Genomic DNA, 20,826 nt, shown 5'->3' on the forward strand with positions numbered 1-20,826 from the left:
AACTTGAAGTCTGTACCTTTTAATCTCCTTCACTTGTTTCACCCACCCTCCACTCCCCTAACCTCCCCACTCTTGCAGTCATCAATCTGTTCTCTATATCTCTGAGTATGTTTTTGTTTGCCTGTTTTCTTTATTTGTAAGAGAATTATAAAAAGAAGAATTGACTTTGAGTGGTTAATATAATGATTTTCAGTGACTTTGTTGCCTAACTGAGAGTGGTGTGTCTTTTGTGTAATTTTGTTTTTATAGGCATGGCAGAAAGCTCGAAGTGATGGGTGGGAACGAGCCTTTTGTGAGAAGAATTTTCTTTCACAGGCTACCATGGAAATAATCATCGGCATGAGAACTCAGTTGCTTGGTCAGCTTAGAGCGTCAGGTAAAGTTTTCCTCCAGAGAACCTATTTCAGCTACTGGGAGTGCCCTGCCTGTATCTTATAGCACTTCTTCTGTTAACTAACGCCATCTTGCATTGTCTTTATAACATTATCATGTTGTCTATCTTTTGTTCATGAACTGCTTTGTATTAACTTTGTAGATTTCTGCATGATGTCAACTTTGTTGATTAAAAAAATGATATTGTAGAAGCTGTGGATGATAAATAAATGAATGATACAATGTTGGCAATAAACAATTTATATTTTTTGGGAAAATAGATTTAGGTATGATACTTGTTATATTTTATTGCTATTAATAGATAGTTTTATGGAAGAGAAGTTACTAAAAATTAAGTAGATTGATATGAGTGCTGTCCTTTATATTTTTGGAACATAAAACAACTAGTAAGCACGTGAAGACACTTGATTTTTTTTTTTAAGAGAATGCCAGTTTTGCTATATCATTTTAGAATTGTTCTTTGAATTTCTGTTTGAGTGGCATTTTATCTTGAGAAAATAGAAGAAAAGTACCTGAGCCTGGATTCCTAGAATAGCTCAAGTGCCAAAGTGATATAAGACATGAACCAGAGGATTTAGAGTTGTTTCAAATATGGGGAGATATGAAGGACTATTGAAATTCAAGCAAGAATACTTTATATTTATTTGACTTCACTTCCAGGATTAGTGTCTATCACAACCAACATGATATTAATACCATTCAGCAGAGTATTTAGGTTTTTAGGTATGATTTTAGGATGCTTCTGATAACTGTTTATGGAGAACTTTATTGCAAGAGTGTGTATTTTTTTTTAAGTCCACAACTTCCCAGTGTATCTACTACTTACTTTAGTCTAAGTAAACCTAAACTTTCTTAGAACATTGCTTCTGTATGTTAAACTTTTCAGAAGATATTTTATGAATTATTGTGAAATTTGAATCATTAAAATTGCATCTGTTATAAATTATTTTTTTGTGTGTGAAAACCACAAATTTAAAAGTATATCTTGTGAAGTAGAAAAAGTTGGTGTGGTTTCTTTTGTCTTTCTAGGTTTTGTGAGAGCAAGAGGTGGTGGTGACATTCGAGATGTTAACACAAATTCTGAGAATTGGGCTGTTGTTAAAGCTGCATTGGTTGCAGGCATGTATCCTCATTTAGTTCATGTGGACAGAGAGAATATAGTATTGGCAGGGCCAAAGGAGAAAAAAGTACGGTTTCATCCCACTTCAGTTCTCAGTCAGCCTCAATATAAAAAGGTAAAACTTTTTGAATCCTTTTTGGCCTTGAGGTAAAACTTGTCTAATTTAAATAGTTGAAAATCAATGAAAAATGTTCCCAATACCAACATGCTTTGCAAAATTAATTAGTTATAAATGTACAATTCAACACTGAAACAAAACTTTGATAGAATCAAAAGAGGTAATGTGTTAAGTATTAAGGGACTTTTGTACAAACTACGTGAGCAAAGATTTGCTTTAATTTTTGTTTGAGTAGTAATATATGCATCATCTATTTTGCTGAGGGACTTTATACATTTTAAAAGAATTACCAGTAAGTTAAGTGATAAATTCAGTTAATAGCTTTAAAATTTATCTTCCGAATAGATTCCTCCAGCTAATGGTCAAACTGCGGCAATCCAGGCACTGCCCACAGATTGGCTCATTTATGATGAAATGACCAGAGCCCACAGAATAGCTAACATCAGATGCTGCTCAGCAGTGACGCCTGTCACTGTGCTGGTGTTCTGTGGGCCAGCAAGGCTGGCAAGCAATGCTCTTCAGGAACCTTCATCTTTTCGTGGTAAATATATTGTGATGGAAGTACAAATCTATTTGAGAGAAAAATCTGTTTTTCTTCTTATTGAACCAAACAAAATTTGAAATTATAGAAATTTATGTGGTAGTAGCTCCCTTTTGATGTATTAAGACTAATTAAAAAATATTAAACTATACCACTATTCTTGAAATTGATTTCTAAGGTAGCTTGATATTGATTTGTACATTTTTGATTAATCTTGCTGATAGGAAGTTTAGTTTTTTCTTCCATTTGAATTTAAATGATAGTTTAACATAAATAAAGGTAATTGTTTAAAAGATAATCCTACTAACTTTATGCAGACACTTTTTAATATTATATATTTTTTTCTGTGTGTTTAAATATTTTAGGGATTTCACCCATACTGTTATTTTATATTCTGTTTTCATTTCACAAAATATAAAATATAGAAAACATTTTTATTATATTAATGATTGGAAAATATTCTGTTACATTAAAGTGACAGAATGCATTTAAAATATTTCTTTATAGTTGGATATCTTGATTGTTTTCAATTTTTTGTTATTTGGTGTTTCAGCAAATATTTATTTATGTCAATTATTGTGCTGGGCACTGAGGATGTAAAAATTTGAGAAAAAGATTTGAGAAATTCTGATATTTAGAATTTGAGTAGAGAAATAAAGAATGGCAGATGCTGAGTTTTAATTTGTGACCTACTAGAGACGGAGAAGGCAATGGCACCCCACTCCAGTACTCTTGCCTGGAAAATCCCATGGATGGAGGAGCCTGGTAGGCTGCAGTCCATGGGGTCGCTAAGAGTCGGACTCGACTGAGCAACTTCCCTTTCACTTTTCACTTTCATGCATTGGAGAAGGAAATGGCAACCCAGTCCAGGGTTCTTGCCTGGAGAATCCCAGGGACGGGGAAGCCTGGTGGGCTGCCGTCTATGGAGTCGCACAGAGTCAGACACGACTGAAGCGACTTAGCAGCAGCAGCAGTGTTTAGAGAACTCTCCACACAAATTGTTAGTATATAAAGAGGATTTGTTTAAATGCAGAGTATCTGTATTGGCTTACTTTTTTTGCTGTGATGTTAGATATTAAAAGTGAATTTTTTTCCCTTTCCATACGTGTTTGAACAGCGGATGGTATTCCTAATGACAGTAGTGATAGTGAGATGGAAGACAGGACTACTGCTAATTTGGCAACTTTAAAACTTGATGAGTGGCTCAGTTTCAAACTAGAGCCAGAGGTAAGTTGCTTTCTAGTAGTGTGATAGATTCCTTTCATTCAGTTGTATGAATTATACATGGTGTGATGAAAATTGTCTCTTTAAAATTGAGCCCTTAGCGTGAGAGAATAGAATACAGCTTGTTTTTCAGTTTTCATAGGACCCTGTTACATTCTGTGACATGTTGCGGTTTATTCCTATAGAGGATTTGAAAAACCTAGGTGTCACTCAGTATTTGAACATGGTGATATTTGAATATGTTTGTGCATGTTAGAAAATACTGAGTATTGGGTACACAAGAAATTCTTTTATTTTATATAACTCTGTTTAAAGGGAAAGATATTAGGTCATTCTGTTTTCTCTTTACATGTATCTCTCAAGTAGGAAAGGTGAATGTTTGTTATCAAATTAAAATTTTTGACAAAGGCTTCCCTTAATTCTATCTTTACTTTAAAAAATCATTTTATATCCTTTTGGGGAACAATATGAACTGTCAAAAGTTGATACTGGCTAGTGCTTACTTTTTTACATGCATTACTTCATCACTTCAACCTACTACAGTCTCCTTTCCATTCCTGTCGATTTTTCACTTCACTGAAACTGTCCTTGACGAGGTCGATGCTGTCTCCTCCATGTTGTCAAAGCCAGACTGCTGTTCTTGATAAATTTGGCCTTTCCCTCATAGTTAACACTATTGCCCATACCCTTCCCCATTTCCTTCCTCACCCCTGTCCAAGTTCTTTGTCACTAGTTTTTATACTACTACTTTTTCCTGATTCTTCTATCTAGAGAGGCTGTTCCTTCTTAGGTTCTTTCATGTACTCTTTTGTATGTGCTTGTACCTTAAATGTTAGATGTTCACCAGTAGTGTGTTCTTTACTCTGTCTCTGCGCAGTTTCTGGGGACCTTACCTCTGTGTGTAGATTTGGTAATCATTTATACATTGATAACTTCCAGGTACATCTTATCAGTATCTCTAGCTTAGGATTTTCTCTGTATGAATTCAGCTGCTTTCTGGACATCATCATTTGGCAGTAAAATAAAGTATGAGTGAAATTAAATGTATTTTTTTCTTTATTTACTCTGCTGTTACTTTTCCAGTATTAATCACACTTTACCACACATTGTTTTTCTTTCTCTCATCATTGGACTGTGTAACTTGATTTTGTGTCTCTAGTGCCTCAAAATGGTAAAGAAGAAATTTTATTTCTTTCATGCAACAAGATGAATGAAACTGATAATGAAATATATTAAATGTGAAATGTGTTCTTTGGAAACAATTTCAAACTAATAAATAATTGTCTTGCAAGTGTGGTACTTGCTGTTACCTATTTGAACTGGGGGCTTTCGTGATAACTCAGTTGGTAAAGAATCCGCCTGCAATGCAGACCTTGGTTCGATTCCTGGGTCAGGAAGATCCACTGGAGAAGGGACAGGCTACCCACTCCAGTATTCTTGGGTTTCCATTGTGGCTCAGCTGGTAAAGAATCTGCCCACAATGTGGGAGACCTGGGTTCAGTCCCTGGGTTGGAAAAATCCCCTGGAAAAGGGAAAGGCTACCCATGCCGGTATTCTGGCCTGGAGAATTCCATGGCTGTATAGTCTATGGGATCGCAAAGAGTTGGACCCAACTGAGTGACTTTCACTTTCATTTGAACTGAAAAAAAGCTATTTTATTACAGGCAGCCAGTTTATTGCTGCAACTTAGACAGAAGTGGCACAGCTTGTTTTTACGTCGCATGAGAGCTCCATCCAAACCTTGGTCTCAAGTTGATGAAGCTACTATAAGAGCAATTATAGCTGTTTTAAGCACTGAAGAACAATCTGCAGGCTTACAACAGCCATCTGGGATTGGCCAAAGGCCAAGACCTATGTCTTCAGAAGAACTTCCTTTGGCATCATCTTGGAGGTCAAATAATAGTAGGAAAAGTTCAGCAGATACTGAATTTTCTGATGAGTCTACTACTGCAGAAAGGTAAATTTATAACATTTTATTAAAATGAGATATTTTCTCTAGGAAATAGTTATTTATCATAGAATCACATGCTTTTACAATATTTAAAAATTATAATCTGAGATAGGCAAAAAGGTTGCAATAAAATGGGAAGAATTTATTACTTTTAAAACATAATTCTTTTAAGTGTTAGATAATACGAAGAATTTCAAGCTCCTGGGGTCTTGAATTATTTAAAAAGGATTTTTTTTTGTAAGGAAAAGCTCAAAATGTTTAATTTTCAGAATTTACAAATTTAGGGTCTATGAAAAAGATAACAGCATTTTTTATTATGCATTTTAGTTCATATATATCAAGTCATATCTTTCCTAGATACCTCACAGCAAAAAGTGTTGGCTATGGCCATTTAGAAGAACTGTCTCCTCCCAAGTATTACCTAGATATTAATAAAACTGATTGGTTTTTGTATAGAAAAGTACTTTATTCATTTATTCATACAGGAACATATTAAATGCTTAGTGTTCTTGGTGTGAGGCATATAGCAGTGTATAACAAATAAAAAAACAAATCTGTTCAGAAACGTTACATTTTGTTGAAGAAAGGAATACATATATTAAAAAAGTAAATTTACTGTCTTGGCAAAATTTCTTAGAATATAGCTAAATTCTTTTATCCTTTCTATCATTTGGCAGTTAGATGTTAATTTTTTATTCTATGATTATTGAGAGCTCTTATATTGAATCATTTTTCCGAAATGTATTTGGTAATATGATAGTATTTATAGTGAATGGTTGGCCATGATTTAGAAATATTTCTGGTTGTAAAAATGTTTGTTAGAACCCAATTTGTTTTTCTTTATATCAGTTAAATTTTTTTTTTTACCCTGATAGAATGGATAACAGAGACAACATTCTTGCCTGGAATGCTAGTTTGAACAATATAGTAGATATTATCTCATGCTAAGAATATTATTTCATTGTTAAAAATTGAAAATAGAAATAATGGAAGCATAAAAGATATGTGATGCTTATTGTTTTTCAAGGATCAGATGGAATATTTAGTACCTACTGTCTTTTGATCAGATTTTACTTATTTGAATGAAGCATAAAGTCATGTTATCAGTTAAGACTTCAGTAAAAAGTAATAATACATGATGGTTTCCAAATTTTTCATATATAACATTTTAGGAATAATTCAACCAATTGCTTATGATAATGTGTGTCCCTAAACCTTTTTCTGTGATGTAGATACTGCCAAACAAAAAGAAAATAGTAAAAAATACATTTTCTACTTAGATACTCCTCACTTTTTAAAAAGATTTTTCTAAATATTTCCTTGAACAAGGGTTATTTCAAATACGTGAATACATTTGTGTAGAAATTGTGTGGTAGACTTATTTATAGACTCCTCTGTAAAATATATATATATTCAGGGAATATATATATTCAGATATATATATATTCAGAGAGACTATTTATACATATGTGTTTATATACATACATACTATACACATACATTTATGAGAAAATTTTTCCTATTTTCTTTATAAAAGTAATATATACTCATTTAATAAAAATTAGAAATACAGGAGAAAATCATAATTTAAGTGTAATATTAGTTATGCTTTAGAAACTGATTATCTTATAAATTCATTTTTTCTCCTGTGATACGAGTATCTGCCATTTTCCTTTCTTTATAGGTTGTAACCTTGCTTTCTTTATTCTCTTATCTGTTGAACAGTGAGATAAAGAATTTCATGTACTTTTAGACTTTGTAGTTTTAATAGAGAAGGCCTGAAACTGATGTAGCTTATTGAGGAATAGATTAAGAACTCTTCTGAAGATGTATTTTTGAATGGAGAATAATCTTTCTTTATAATCTTTCTGGAATTGCTTCTTGAAGAAAAGGTATTTATAGTTAGAGTTTTTACAGTAGGATGGCAAAATATAGATCAGATAATTTCTTTTAGTAAAAGTGTTTTATTAAAGTTATTTTTAAAAGCCTAAGAAACTATTAAAACATGGAAATTGCCCATATCCCATTATAAAATTAAACCAGTGTTTTAAATCGTCATTTTTTACATAATAATTTGCTTACAAAGAATAAACATCTTTTCTATAAGAAAAATGAGATATAATTGAGTTATCAGATTTCTTTGTTCCTCTTAAATGAAAATGTAGGTGGAAGGGTTTATACAAATGCTTTGTTTCTACTTGCATGAAATTTGAGGAGGAGTCAAAATTTGGGGAGAAAGAGAGAGGAAAGCGAGAATAGAGCACAGAATCAAAGATCAAATTGGAAACTGCAAAAGTAGGCATTTGGTTCTATTGGAAGCATCATTTTTATTTTAATAAGACATTACTCTCAGTTAAGTTCTGTTACCTAGTTTTCAGGTAGATAATCTGCCAAGGTAAGAATGATGGAATTTTAGAGGTATAACTTGATAATTCACTGAACTTCAATTCTTGAAGACAAAAGCCCTGAAAAGTTGGTTTTTTATATTTATCAAGTTCTTAATAATTATTCACATGTTTATTCATTATATATTTTTAGGCTTTAGCTATTTTACTTCATTTGTGGAAGAAATATTGAATTCAAGATATTTATTGAAAGAGAAGCAAATTGTGGGGATAAGCTATTTAAACTTATTTTGAAGGCAGAGTATAATTGCAAGACTCAATGGAAGTTTATGAACTGTTTATGACTTATTCTTTTTATGCTTTGTTCAATTATTATATATAAACACAGCAAAGTAAATGATTGTTGTTGTTCAGTCTCCCAGTTGTGTCCAACTCTTTGTGACCCCATGGGCTGCAGCACTCCATGCCTCTCTGTCCCCCACCATCTCCTGAAGTTTGCCCAAGTTCATGTCCATTGCATCAGTGATGCCATCCAGCCATCTCATCCTCAGATGATTTTCACCTATTTGCTGTATCTACCCAATTATTTTTTCCTTGCTTGCTTTCTTTTTTGTTCACATATTTCAAAAGCAGTCTCTCATATGTCATTTTACTCCTCTATATTTAGAATTGTATTTCTTAAAAAATAGAGGCATTTTTCCTTTACAATCAAAATCCAATAATCAGTCCCAATAAAATAATCATTTCCCCAATTCTCAAACTGTGTTTATTTGAAACAGCATTTAGGGAGGACTCAACTCATGCACTGTGTTAGGGTGTCTTGTTTCTTGAATCTCTTGTGATCTAGAGCAGTTTGTTCCTTTGTTGACTTTTCTTAGGAAACTAGGTCAGTGGTATGAGATGTACCACATTCTGGATATGTCTCTTTTTATTGCTATACCCTGCATATTTCATGGATGTGGTTAGCTATCAAGGCTTGATTAGATCCAGTATTTTGGCGAGAACATTTTTTTTCTTTTGGCAGGAATATTTTATAGGTAATGCTGTGAACTTTATAGTATACTTCTTTAGAAAGTACTTAATGTCGTCTTTGTTTTTTAATGTCTGGTTTTCCACTGAGATGTATACTTTAAAAAAAATTATAAAATTCTTGACTGTCATTTTTGTTGCATTTATTCATAGAACTTTAAAACAGAAGAATCTTAGTGTTTAGCCAGTTTAATCCCTTTATTTAACAGCTAAGGATATTAGTTAAATTAAATTAAAAGATAAATTAAAAGACTTGCCCAGGATCACCTACCTCATTAGTTGTAAATTTAGTTCTGTCTGAAAATCTTCTCTTCTGACTCTAGTCCAGTATTATTTCCATTTTGCCATGCTGTAATTTTTAGTATGCTTTTGAAACCTGTTTGGTTTTAAGATACACGCAAGTGGAAGAGGAGTAGGTGATTTTTTAGTAATGGCCATTAGCATAGATATGTTTAAATAATTTTAAAATGTTAAAGACATTAGGCATCGATATATGACATTATAATTGTTTAGGATTTCTTCTAGACTGTAATAAAAGATGTTAGGAGTTTTGTAAGGGAAATAATACATGGGTATCTAAATTAAAATTTTTTATAGGTTGTTTTTAATGTATTTTTGTATTGTTTTAAAAAAATGTAATCTTTTTAAGTGTACCCTAATAGTACAATCTTTTATTCTAAGTGTAATAGAAGAATGAAACTGCCTTTTTAATTGCTATTCCATATATCACAGAATCATTGAACTTTGGTTTGAAATGGAGTCTGCTTTGTATTATGATCTTTATGTGTAACTGATCTTTGCTTCCTTCTTTTTACTCAAGAGTACTGATGAAATCTCCAGCTCCAGCACTACACCAACCTCAGAAGTATAAAGATAGAGGAATTTTGCATCCTAAACGAAGCACTGAGGACCGGTCGGATCAATCTTCTGTGAAATCTACAGACAGCAGTAATTATCCAAGTCCTTGTGCTAGTCCTTCTCCTCCATCCTCAGGAAAGGTAGAGTATCAGGGATTTGTAGCACATCTGGTGTTACATATTTAAACAAAATTATAAATAATTCTACTTTTAAATCACTGATCATGGCCTCTGTTCTAGATACAAATAGAAGTTTGCAAACAGTAAATTTTTTAGTTTTTCCTGCTTGCCAGGTATTTTTGGTTGGTATCATCCAGGGAAGTTTTCATACTAGTAGATCATTCCCTGATGGCATGTGGCTAAGCAGTTCATGATTTCCTTTCTGTATCTTTAGAACCTTTTTTTATTAAATACAAATGACAAGAGGAATTTCTTAAATTAATTTTGATTTGTACTTTCAGAATTGAAAACAATCATTTCTTTCATTCTTAACTGATTTCTTCAATTCAGTGGTTATATTAAAAATACAGCACTAGATGGGGTTAGGAAGATAAGGAAATGTTGATAAAGAATTGAGAACTATGTATCTTTTATAAAGTTTATGATATGAATGATTTCAACTATTTAGAATAATTTTAATTTAATACCTGAATAAGTATTTGGTTAGTGTTCTTTAGCTATGTGATGTAGTTCTGGTGAAAATGTCTGCTAAAATACTATTGTTAAATAAGAGGAAAAGAAATGTTTTTGCAGATTTATATTCTTAGGTTTTAAGAGTATTTTTGGTTTTAATTTTGAGTGCCTTTATTAAGGCATAATTTACATGATAAAATTCACCAATTCACACTGTTCAATTCAGTGAATTTTGACAAGTGTATGCAATCATGAACTGTACTATAGCCTCATGGAGAGCATTCCCATTACCCTCGGATTCTGGCAACCACTAAGCTGCTCTTTGTTCTTAAAGCTTGGCCTCTTTTTGGAACTTCCTGTAAAGGAAATGTATATAACTTTTTGTGACTGGCTTATTTCACTTTTGAAATTGATTTGTAAATTATTGAGTTTATTATATTATTATTATTATATTAGTTATATATAATATACAATGTTATTATATATTTTATATTAATATAATATAAACATATTTAATTATATTTGATATATATTAAATTCTATTTATATATAAATTATATATAAATATATAGATTATAAATTATTTACATATAGATTATTATATATAAACAATGTATAATTATAATTTTATATTATATATAATTGATAATTATATTATATTTAATTATATTTATAATATTTGAATTATTATATGTTATGAATATTATGACTATTAATGTTAATATGTTATTATATTAATATTATATATTACATATAATATATAATATAATAGTATATATTATTTATATTGTATTATGTATAATATAATATAAATTATATTTCATATTATATATTATATGTTATATATATAATATAATACATTACAATATAATATATAATAATTTAATATTATATATTAGTATTATGTATAATATAATATAATAATTATTACATATAATATATTATATATAATATATTAATTATGCAAGTAGAAGATAATTAATATAAGTGGAATATTAATATAATTATATATTAGTTACATATATTATTGTTATAATTATTATGTTTTTAGTTTATTACTTGTTATTGATGAATAGTATGTATTCCATTGTGTGGATATGTCCTGTTCAGTTCAGTTCAGTCACTCCGGTGTGTCTGACTCTTTGCAACCCCATGGACTACAGCACACCAGGCCTCCCTGTCCATCACCAATTCCCGGAGCTTACCCAAACTCATGTCCACTGAGTCGATGCCATCCAACCATCTCATCCTCTGTAGTTCCCTTCTCTTCCCACCTTCAATCTTTCCCAACATCAGGGTCTTTTCAAATGAGTCAGTTCTTCACATCAGGTGGCCAAAGTACTGGAGTTTCAGCTTCAGCATCAGTCCTTCCAATGAACACCAATGAACACTCCTTTAGGATGGACTGGTTGGGTCTCCTTGCAGTCCAAGGGACTCTCAAGTCTTCTCCAACATCACAGTTCAAAAGCATCAATTCTTCGGCGTTCAGCTTTCCTCACAGTCCAGCTCTCACATCCATACATGACCACTGGAAAAACCATAGCCTTGACTAGACGGACCTTTGTTGGCAAAGTAATGTTTCTGCTTTTTAATATGCTGTCTAGGTTTGTCATAAATTTTCTTCCAAGGAACAAGCATCTTTTAATTTCATGCCTGCAGTCACCATCTGCAGTGATTTTGGAGTCCCCCAAAATAAAGTCAGTCACTGTTTCTGCTCTTTCCCATCTATTTACCATGAAGTGGTGGCACCGGATGCCATCATCTTAGTTTTATGAATGTTGAGTTTTCAGCCAACTTTTCACTCTCCTCTTTTGCTTTCATCAAGAGGCTCTTACGTTCTTCGCTTTCTGCCAAAAGGGTGGTGTCATCTACATATCTGAGGTTATTGATATTTCTTCTGGCAGTCTTGATTCCAGATTTGTTTATAAACAGTATGTTCATCTATTCACCATTCATGGACTTTTGGATTGTTTCTACTTTTTGGCTATTATTAATAATATTCAGGTACACATCTTTATGTACAGATGTGTTCTCTGATCTTGGGTACATACCCATGAGTGTGTTTGTTGGGTTGTGTGGTGAGTGTAACTTTAAAAGAAACTACTCAACTGTTCTCCAAAATAGCTGCACTATTTTCTGTCCCCTTCAGTAATCTGTGAGGATTCCATTTGCTCAATATTCTTAACACTATTTGACATTACTAGACTCTTAATTTTAGCTATTTAGGTATATAGTGAAGCGCCATTGTAGTTTTAACTTGCATTTTCCCAGTGATTAAGTATTATATTGACCATCATTTCACATGCTTTTTTCCATTTCTGAATCTTCTTTGGTGAATTATCTGTTCAAGTTTTTGTTAAAGTTTTCTAGGTTGTTTATTGGTTGTCTTTTTTTATTTAGTTGTAAGAGTTCTCTATACAAGTTTTAATTATCTGTGTTGTAAACACTTTTTTCAATAGTCTGTGCTTGCATTTACATTTTATTAATGGTGTCTTTGTCTTCATGTAACCCATCATTTTATTTATTTATTTATTTAAGAGTGTTTTTAACTTTTTTTAGTTTTTAACTTTTTATTGAGGTATACTTGATTTACAATATCATATTAGTTTTAGGTGTACAACATAATGATTCAATATTTTTATGGATCATACTCCATTTAAAATTGTTACAAAATAATGGTTATATTTTCCTGTTCTATACAATGTGTCCTTGTTATTTATTTATTTTTAATTTAATTTTTATTTTATATTAGAGTATAGTTGGTTTACAATATTGTGTTAGTTTCAGGTGTACATCAAAGTGATTCAGTTACCTTTTAAAGAACAAATGCTTTTAATTTTGATGGAAGTCAATTTAATTTATTTTTAATATTTCATCTGTATTTTCTATTACAGTTCATATTTTTTGTGTCTAAGAAGTCCTTGCCTAATCAAAGATTCCAGAGATTTTCTGCTGTGCTTTCTTCTAGAGATTTTATAGTTGGAACTCTTTGCATGCTATACCTTACTTGGTCATTATGTATTACCCTTTTAAAATATTGCTGGATTTGATTTTGCTCCATCAAAAATTTTATTAAGTGAGGGATCTTTGTTTATGAGGGATGCTATTCTCTAGCTATCTTTCCTTGTGTTATCTTTGTATGATTTTGGTATCAGGGTTGTGTGGTTATGTTATGGTTAGTGGGGAAGTGGTCCTTTGACTTCAATTTTTGAAAGAGATGTATAGGCTTAATATTATTTCTTCCTTAAGTGCTTGATGGAATTCACTACTTAAGTCATTTTTACCTTGTCCTAATGTATCTTGAATCAGTATTATGCCCTTTCAGTTATAGTTTGAGAACCTTGCAACAGTATATTTATATTATTACCCTTCAGTCCTTTGTTGATATTGGTTTCTTACATTTTATTTCTACATCTTACAAATGTCAGAATATATTAGTTTTTATTTTACACAATTACCTTTTTATCAAAAGTCAAGAAAGTGTCTTTTATATTTACTAGGGCACAGGGTGGTTTTTATTCTGGTACGAATTTATTTACAGCACTAGGGAGTGATCCTTCCATGGGCTGATGTGCTAGGTATTACACATTCTTTCCATTCTGTCTGGGAAAAAGATGAAATATTCCCAAACATGTATGAGGTCTAAGAACTCTTTTTCTTTGAATTTTTCCTTGCTTCAGGTCATTGTTTCTTACTATGTTGAGGTCTTTACTTAGCCAAAAACTTGTGAGGACCCCTTCTGTAGTTCCCTGTTTTCTTCCCATGCAGCTCCCTTCCATCTGGTACACTGCCATGCAAAATCTAGTTAACTTGGCCTCTAAACTGTAAGTTCAGTGAGACCACTGGATTCCGTTTGTGTTTCCCTTCCTGCACTGTCACCTGGAAACTGTATCCAGGCAGTAAGCTGGAGCAGTTTTTGTTTTGTTTTCAGTCTTTGCAACTTTATTAAGATATTTTCTGAAAGTACATTTGGAGTATAAATCAGAGTATACTATTCTGAATGCTCTGAAAATCAGGACTTGGTTTTGGTTCTTTCACCTCACTTTGATTGAGTCTTGTGTAAGTTTTCAGCCGTGATAGAGCTACTTAAATTTGTTGAATATTTGGTGAAATATTTTGGTTTATATATTTATAAGATGTTATTTAATTGAGCCTATTGATTTTGAAAGGTCAAGTTTCATTTCAAGAATTTATGCATTCTTTTTTAGGGCTCAAAATCTCCTTCACCAAAACCAAACATGCCTATTCGATACTTCATAATGAAGAGTAGCAATCTGAGAAACCTTGAAATTTCTCAACAGAAGGGTATCTGGTCCACAACTCCTAGTAATGAGCGGAAGCTAAATCGAGCCTTTTGGGAAAGCAGCGTGGTTTACTTGGTATTTTCTGTTCAAGGATCTGGACATTTCCAGGTGAGCCATCCTGAAACAGTAAAAGGACATTATTCTGGCTGTAGATTAGATCAGTTAGATCATAGAGGTTAAGAAGAAGCTGGGTTTTTATTGCATTGGAACGTAAGAATGCATTGTGCTTGACTGAGGATGAGAAATACATTGCACCTCTTCAGAGGAATGGTATAGAGGGATCCCTTTGTTTTTGCCTTGTTTTCCCACAGTCTCTCCAGATAAATAATTTTTCCTTCTGAGGACAACTTAAGATTTCAGGTGGATTAAAAGTAATGAGTAGTGTGACTTTTTGATAAAATGTTTATTTAAATAGTGCCAAAGAGGTTAGTTCAACCATCAAGAAACTAAGTGTGTTTCTTAACTCAGCTTGACTTGATGTATATCTGAATTTATAAAATAATGGATTTATTATTTGATATAATTATCATTTTTTGAACTAAAAACCTAGAAGTTAGATTGTATTCATATGGTAATGGAATAAATGTGGGTTTAGAACTATGATACATTATATAGAAAATATGTGTTTGTATTTAAAATTATTTTAGAAAGCTGAAATCGGTCTTTCCTCTAAAATTTTCTAATTCATCTTTTTATAAGAAATACTTAATGAGTGGCTTTCTGGAATTTTGTTAGATATCTATTATTTTTATATCACATTGTTACCTTAAAAGTACAAAACCTCAGGGCTTTCTCAGATAAATTGAATTCAGAGGTCTTAATATCATCCTCCTCTTTTCCCTCATTTTACTCACAGGGATTTTCTAGAATGTCTTCTGAGATAGGCAGGGAGAAGAGTCAGGATTGGGGCTCAGCTGGACTTGGAGGAGTGTTTAAGGTGGAGTGGATACGGAAAGAAAGTCTTCCCTTTCAGTTTGCACACCATTTACTCAATCCTTGGAATGACAACAAGAAAGTCCAGATAAGCAGAGATGGGCAGGTATACAATGGCATTTAATGTTTTTCTTCCACTCTTTGTTTTGTTTGGCTGTTATTGAGTGACTTGTTTGAGGAACAAATGCAAGAATACAAATTGTATATTCCCTGTTCACATGGGAAGATAATGGTTCAATTTGTAGAAGAGTTAGTTAAAAACCTACCTGCAAAGGTGCCTGACAGAGCTCTTTTTTTTTTTAAACATTTTATAAACCTGACTCTGCTCTGTCATTGTATATATAATCTTTCATGTCAGTTCTTGGAAGTTCCTATTGTCTAACTAACGTGATATAATAGAAAACCTAGTGTAATTCTGAAGTAATTTCACTAAAGTCTAAGGATAAGAACAGTATCTAAGTTCTTTATGGATTTAACTAATGATATAAATAGCAGCAATTTTATATTTTTGTGGCTTGTTTTATTTCTGTTATGCTTTGCCTTCATGATACTGCTGATAGGCATTTTAAACTAGTTAAGGTGATAGGAATTAACATATATATTGATGACTGTGCTAGTTTCTTTATATGAGGTAGTTCAATTCTTAAGCCTAAAATAAGTTATTGACCAAGATTTTTGTAGGAGAAAATAGATTCAGAGAATCTATTTAGAGAGTTATCTAGTTATTTATTTAGAGTTGTCTAAGGCTACATCTAATACTTCATCTGAACAAGTGTGACTTTTCAAATAACCACATGAAAACTGTTAAGGTTCTTTTTAAGTGCACATGATGTCACAAGAGGACAATAAATGACATTCTTTTCAATTATGTAAGAATATTTTAATTTTTATTTGATAATTTTGAAATCAATTTCATTCCTTAAGAATATTATATAGTATCCAAGAATCTTTCTTGAGGGAAAAAACGCAAACATCTAAAATGCTAAGTATTAACATAAACGTTTGGAAGTACAAAAGCTGAGTACTTTTGCTAAATCTTCATGAAAACAAAATTCACTATTTCCTGGGAGAAAAAATTCCAGAAGAACTCCCCAGAAATTTTTCACCATTTTGTCATGGGCAGTTGTAGTATTTGCAGGTTAACTGCAACCTTGGACGTTGGGAAGTCAACTCTAAATCTTCATGAAAAGCATTAGAGCAGTGAAGGCATAACACATGATTTTAGTAGAAATATGAAATTTGATTTTCTTACATTTTTATCAGTATAGGTTTCAATCTAGTTGTTTTTATGTTTATTGTGACTTTTGGTTTATCTAGGAACTAGAACCTCAGGTTGGTGAACAGTTGCTCCAGTTATGGGAACGCCTTCCGTTGGGAGAAAAAACCACAACTGATTAATATTCAGGTTATACCATACTTAACTTTGAGTACAGGCATTATTTGTTATCATTAAGGAAATCTTTCAGATTATTTATATTTTCTTTTTTTCTTCTCCTTTTTTTGTTTTTAACTCTTTCAGAACTCTTAACTTTCAGAAGAACATCGTGCTTCCTTATAACCATTGAATGCACTGACATTCAAAAACTGAGATGGGGTTGTGTTATGAATGAGCTTTTCTGGTTGAAAGTGTTTCTTGAGGACCACCATCTTCATATAAAAGAGAAAAGGATAATTTAATTTTTATAGTGATCATAGGGAATGATTATGTGTTTGTTATTATGTTTATAATTGAGTGAAATAGTTGTTTCTTTAACACAGCAGCAGTTAACATATTTAATTTGAAGTTAGACAGTTGTTTGAAACACTGACTTAGATCTCTAATTGGTGATTTGTTTTAATGCAAGATAAATTGTTTACTTTTAAGAAAAGTCTGATTTTATCTGTCCACCCGAGCACCATTATAGAAGAGTCAACTCTAAAGATTTATCATTAAAAACAAAGAAAAGCAAATGACCAAAATGTAAAAATGTCCCTTTAAAAAAGTACGTGCTAATTAAGGACTATTCATTCTGCCATTTTTAACCTGAGGTACCTTAAGGGAAAAAAAAGAAGAAAGAATCTTCTTGTTCTGCAACTATATGAAACACAGTAAAAACTGAAGAAAGGCAGAATTCCTTCCTGACTTGAATCACATCAGATTAAGTGCTTAATAGAGGTGCTACCTCTATTAACCTGATGTGTCCAAACCATCCTTTCTCCCACATGACAATCTTCCCTTATCTCTGATATAAAAACAGTGATTATGAACTCTTCAGTTTTGACTAGAGAAACTTGATTTAGACAAGTTAAAGATTTAAGCAAGTTATGCAAGTTGGAAAAAAAATGCTTGTAACAGTTAATGGTAACTTGGTTTCTGTATTTTTCCAAACTGAAGCTCCCAAACAACATACAATGTTTTCTAGTACTTTTTATCCTACTTATGTTTCCAGGTAAGATTTCTCTCTTGCTCCTTTTTTTTTGCATTTGTGGTTTAATAAATGGAGAGTAACTTTTTGTAAACCCATGTTAGTGCCAGCTCTTACCTTTCTTTGCCATCTCAGAATTATTTGGTTTGATCTCTTTACCACAGTTGTCTATAAAATTTCCTTAGAGGCTTTCTGAAGGGAAATGGAAGTTCAAGGAGAAATGAAAGAATTGTATTGGTTACTGAGTTCTAAGTGAAACAGGTTTGATAGCACTTCTCATGATGCATTTGGGTCATTGCTATGTAACAAAAAATCAACATGAATCTAATTTAAACACAAAAAGAGTAAGTGTTCTGCTTCTTTATTTAAGAATAAAGAAGTGAAAAGTCATTCATCAGCATAAAATTTCGGGCACTATTCTCTACTTTCTCTGGGAAAGCATTGTATGTTGGTGCATTAGTTTAAAATGCTGGCTGTAACTTTTGCCTGTACTTGTAGTTACTGGGATTTTGTTTGCTTTATACTTTGAAACATACCTGTAAATTGAGCCTGTGTGAATTATGTTCTACTATATGTATATTACAGTTCTTTTCCTATTAGAGCAAGTTGTGGTTTTCTGATAATGTATACATTTATTTAGGTATATATTTAGCAGTTCACAGTATTCTAATCTGGAAGTAAGAACTTCTGAAAAATAGAACTTGTTTCAATTTCCACCTGTTTTCTAATATCTATTCCTGTATGTAAATAATGAGTTTGTTGATATTTAAGATGAACACAATTTGAATGTATTAAAATGCTGTTTTTTTTTGAGAGAGATGAACTTTAAATATACTTATTAAATGAAATTCTGTTAAATTATTTAGATTTTGTTATTTCTGACATTATCAATGATCAACAATTATCCCTTGAGATATTAATGAATTTCATACACTTTGAAAAATACTAAATTGCAGTAGAAGGTGATGGCCTCACATCAGTACCTTTCCTAGAAAAAAAATTACCTTATTATGATAGGGGCATGAGAAAAATCCCAAGACTTGTTTTAACGTAAAATCTTCTGATTATTAATAGGCTATGTAGCTGTCCACCTTCTGTTTTCAAGACGGTGCATTATGTACTGTGCCATTGTATCCAGCCTCACTCTACCAATTACAGCAAAGATAAACAATAAGGAAAGAATAATCTCAGTTGAGTACTTCAAGGGAAGACATGTTCATTTAAGAATTTGTTCTCAGAGACTCATTCTTCACCATTTAAAATCTTATATCCTGAGACAGAGAAAATGTTGAAAAATAAGTCAAATGAACTTTACACCTGAATCAATACCAGAGTGAAAGTTGGACACATAATTCACAGGTGACCACACGTCTTGGTCTGAGCAAGCTTCTCATACACAGATCCTCGCTGTGCTGCTGAGATCTCCATGATTGCTGTCTACCCAGAGGCCCACACAGTGCCAAGCCCACACAGTGCCAAGTGTGGCCAAGGCCACTGGGTGCATCATGGTCTTTCTAGCCAAATATGAATTTCTACTTGGCTGTCTAATAGAATCTCAAATTCGGTATATTCAAAATTTAGCCGCAATTCTTTCACCACAGTCTGTTCCACTTAAAGTTGTCCTGTTTTTTATCAGTGCCACTTTCATTCTTTTAGTTGTTCAAACCAGAAAACTTGGAGTTATACGTGATTCCTTTATTTCTGTCAATTCAATCCATCAGAAAATTTTCTTAGGTTCAGCTTCAAAATATATCTAGACTCCAGCTGTTTCTCACCACATATGTCACAACTGCTCTGGACTGAGCCACCTTCATTCCTAAGATGTCTTCCCTTCTTTACCCCTTCCTCATGCTACCAGTCTATTTTCAACACAGAATCAGTCTTTAAAAACACAGAATCAATTTATATTTTTCTGTTTGCTCAAAACCCTTCAGTGGCTCCCCAATTCACTCAAAGCCAAAGTCCATATAATGTCATAATGATCTGGTCCCCTTTTATGAGCTGTTCCCCTATTCTCTGACCATCTCTCCTCTGCTCTCCTCCTCTACGCATTCCACTTTAGCCACGTTGACCTCTTCATTGTTCCTTCAATATCAAGTACCTTTCAGCATCAGAGACTAGTTTTCTTTTTTCACTCTACCTGGAATGCCTTTCTCAGAATACCTGTTTGGCCAATTAGTTATGTCATCATTTAGTGTTAGCTTTACTGTAAAGTTTTTTTTTTAAAGAAACTATATCAATAACTTCAGATATGCAGATGATACCACCCTTAAGGCAGAAAGTGAAGAGGAACTAACTAAAGATTAAGGTGAAAGAGGAGAGTGAAAAAACTGGCTTAAAACTTAAACATTCAAAAAACTAAGATCATAGCATCCAGTCCCATCACTTCATGGCAAATTGATGGGGGAAAAATGGAAACAGTGACAGACTTTATTTTCTTGGGTTCCAAAATCACTGTGGATGGTGACCGCAGCCATGAAATTAAAAGACACTTGCTCCTTGGGAAAAAAAGTTGTGACAAACCCAGACAGTGTATCAGAAAAGCAGAAATATCACTTTGCTAACAAAGATCCATAGAGTCAAAGCTATGGTTTTTCCAGTAGTCCTGTATGGATGTGAGAGGTGGACCATAGGCTGAGTGCTGGAGAATTGATGCTTTCGAACTGTGGGGTTGGAGAAGACTCTTGAGAGTCTCTTAGACAGCAAGGGAATCAACCCTCAATATTCATTGGAAGGACTGATGCTGAAACTGAAGCTCCAATACTTTGGCCAGCTGTTGCGGAGACAACTCACTGGAAAAGATCCTGATGAAAGATTGAGGGCAGGAGGAGAAGGGGATGACAAAGGATAAGATAATTGGATGGCATCACCGACTCAAGGGATATGAGTTTGAGCAAGCTCCAGGAGATAGTGAAGGACAGGGAAACCTGGCATGCTGCAGTCCATGGAGTTGCAAAGTGTCTTAATAACAAC

The 20,826-nt window shown here is 32.6% G+C and overlaps 1 protein-coding gene across 4 annotated transcripts in view; it reads left to right on the forward strand.

Annotated features, from left to right (window-relative positions):
• The window catches only part of YTHDC2 (YTH N6-methyladenosine RNA binding protein C2), a 64,585-nt gene extending 45,874 nt beyond the window's left edge, over window positions 1-18,711 (forward strand). The window contains exons 21-30 of one of the 4 annotated variants that reach the window (XM_065940951.1): window positions 250-376; window positions 1,423-1,628; window positions 1,977-2,172; window positions 3,290-3,399; window positions 5,061-5,353; window positions 9,542-9,719; window positions 14,420-14,623; window positions 15,372-15,554; window positions 16,766-16,853; window positions 16,968-18,711. In XM_065940951.1, the coding sequence (XP_065797023.1) occupies window positions 250-376; window positions 1,423-1,628; window positions 1,977-2,172; window positions 3,290-3,399; window positions 5,061-5,353; window positions 9,542-9,719; window positions 14,420-14,623; window positions 15,372-15,554; window positions 16,766-16,846 (1,578 nt within the window). In that variant the 3' untranslated portion in view covers window positions 16,847-16,853; window positions 16,968-18,711. Of the gene's footprint in view, window positions 1-249; window positions 377-1,422; window positions 1,629-1,976; window positions 2,173-3,289; window positions 3,400-5,060; window positions 5,354-9,541; window positions 9,720-14,419; window positions 14,624-15,371; window positions 15,555-16,765 lie in introns of all 4 variants that reach the window. The other 3 variants (XM_065940950.1, XM_065940953.1, XM_065940952.1) reach the window with 3 other exon arrangements.
• The last annotated feature ends 2,115 nt before the right edge of the window (window positions 18,712-20,826 follow it).

Source organism: Muntiacus reevesi, chromosome 7 (assembly GCF_963930625.1).
Source record: "Muntiacus reevesi chromosome 7, mMunRee1.1, whole genome shotgun sequence".
Taxonomy (NCBI): Eukaryota; Metazoa; Chordata; class Mammalia; order Artiodactyla; family Cervidae; genus Muntiacus; species Muntiacus reevesi.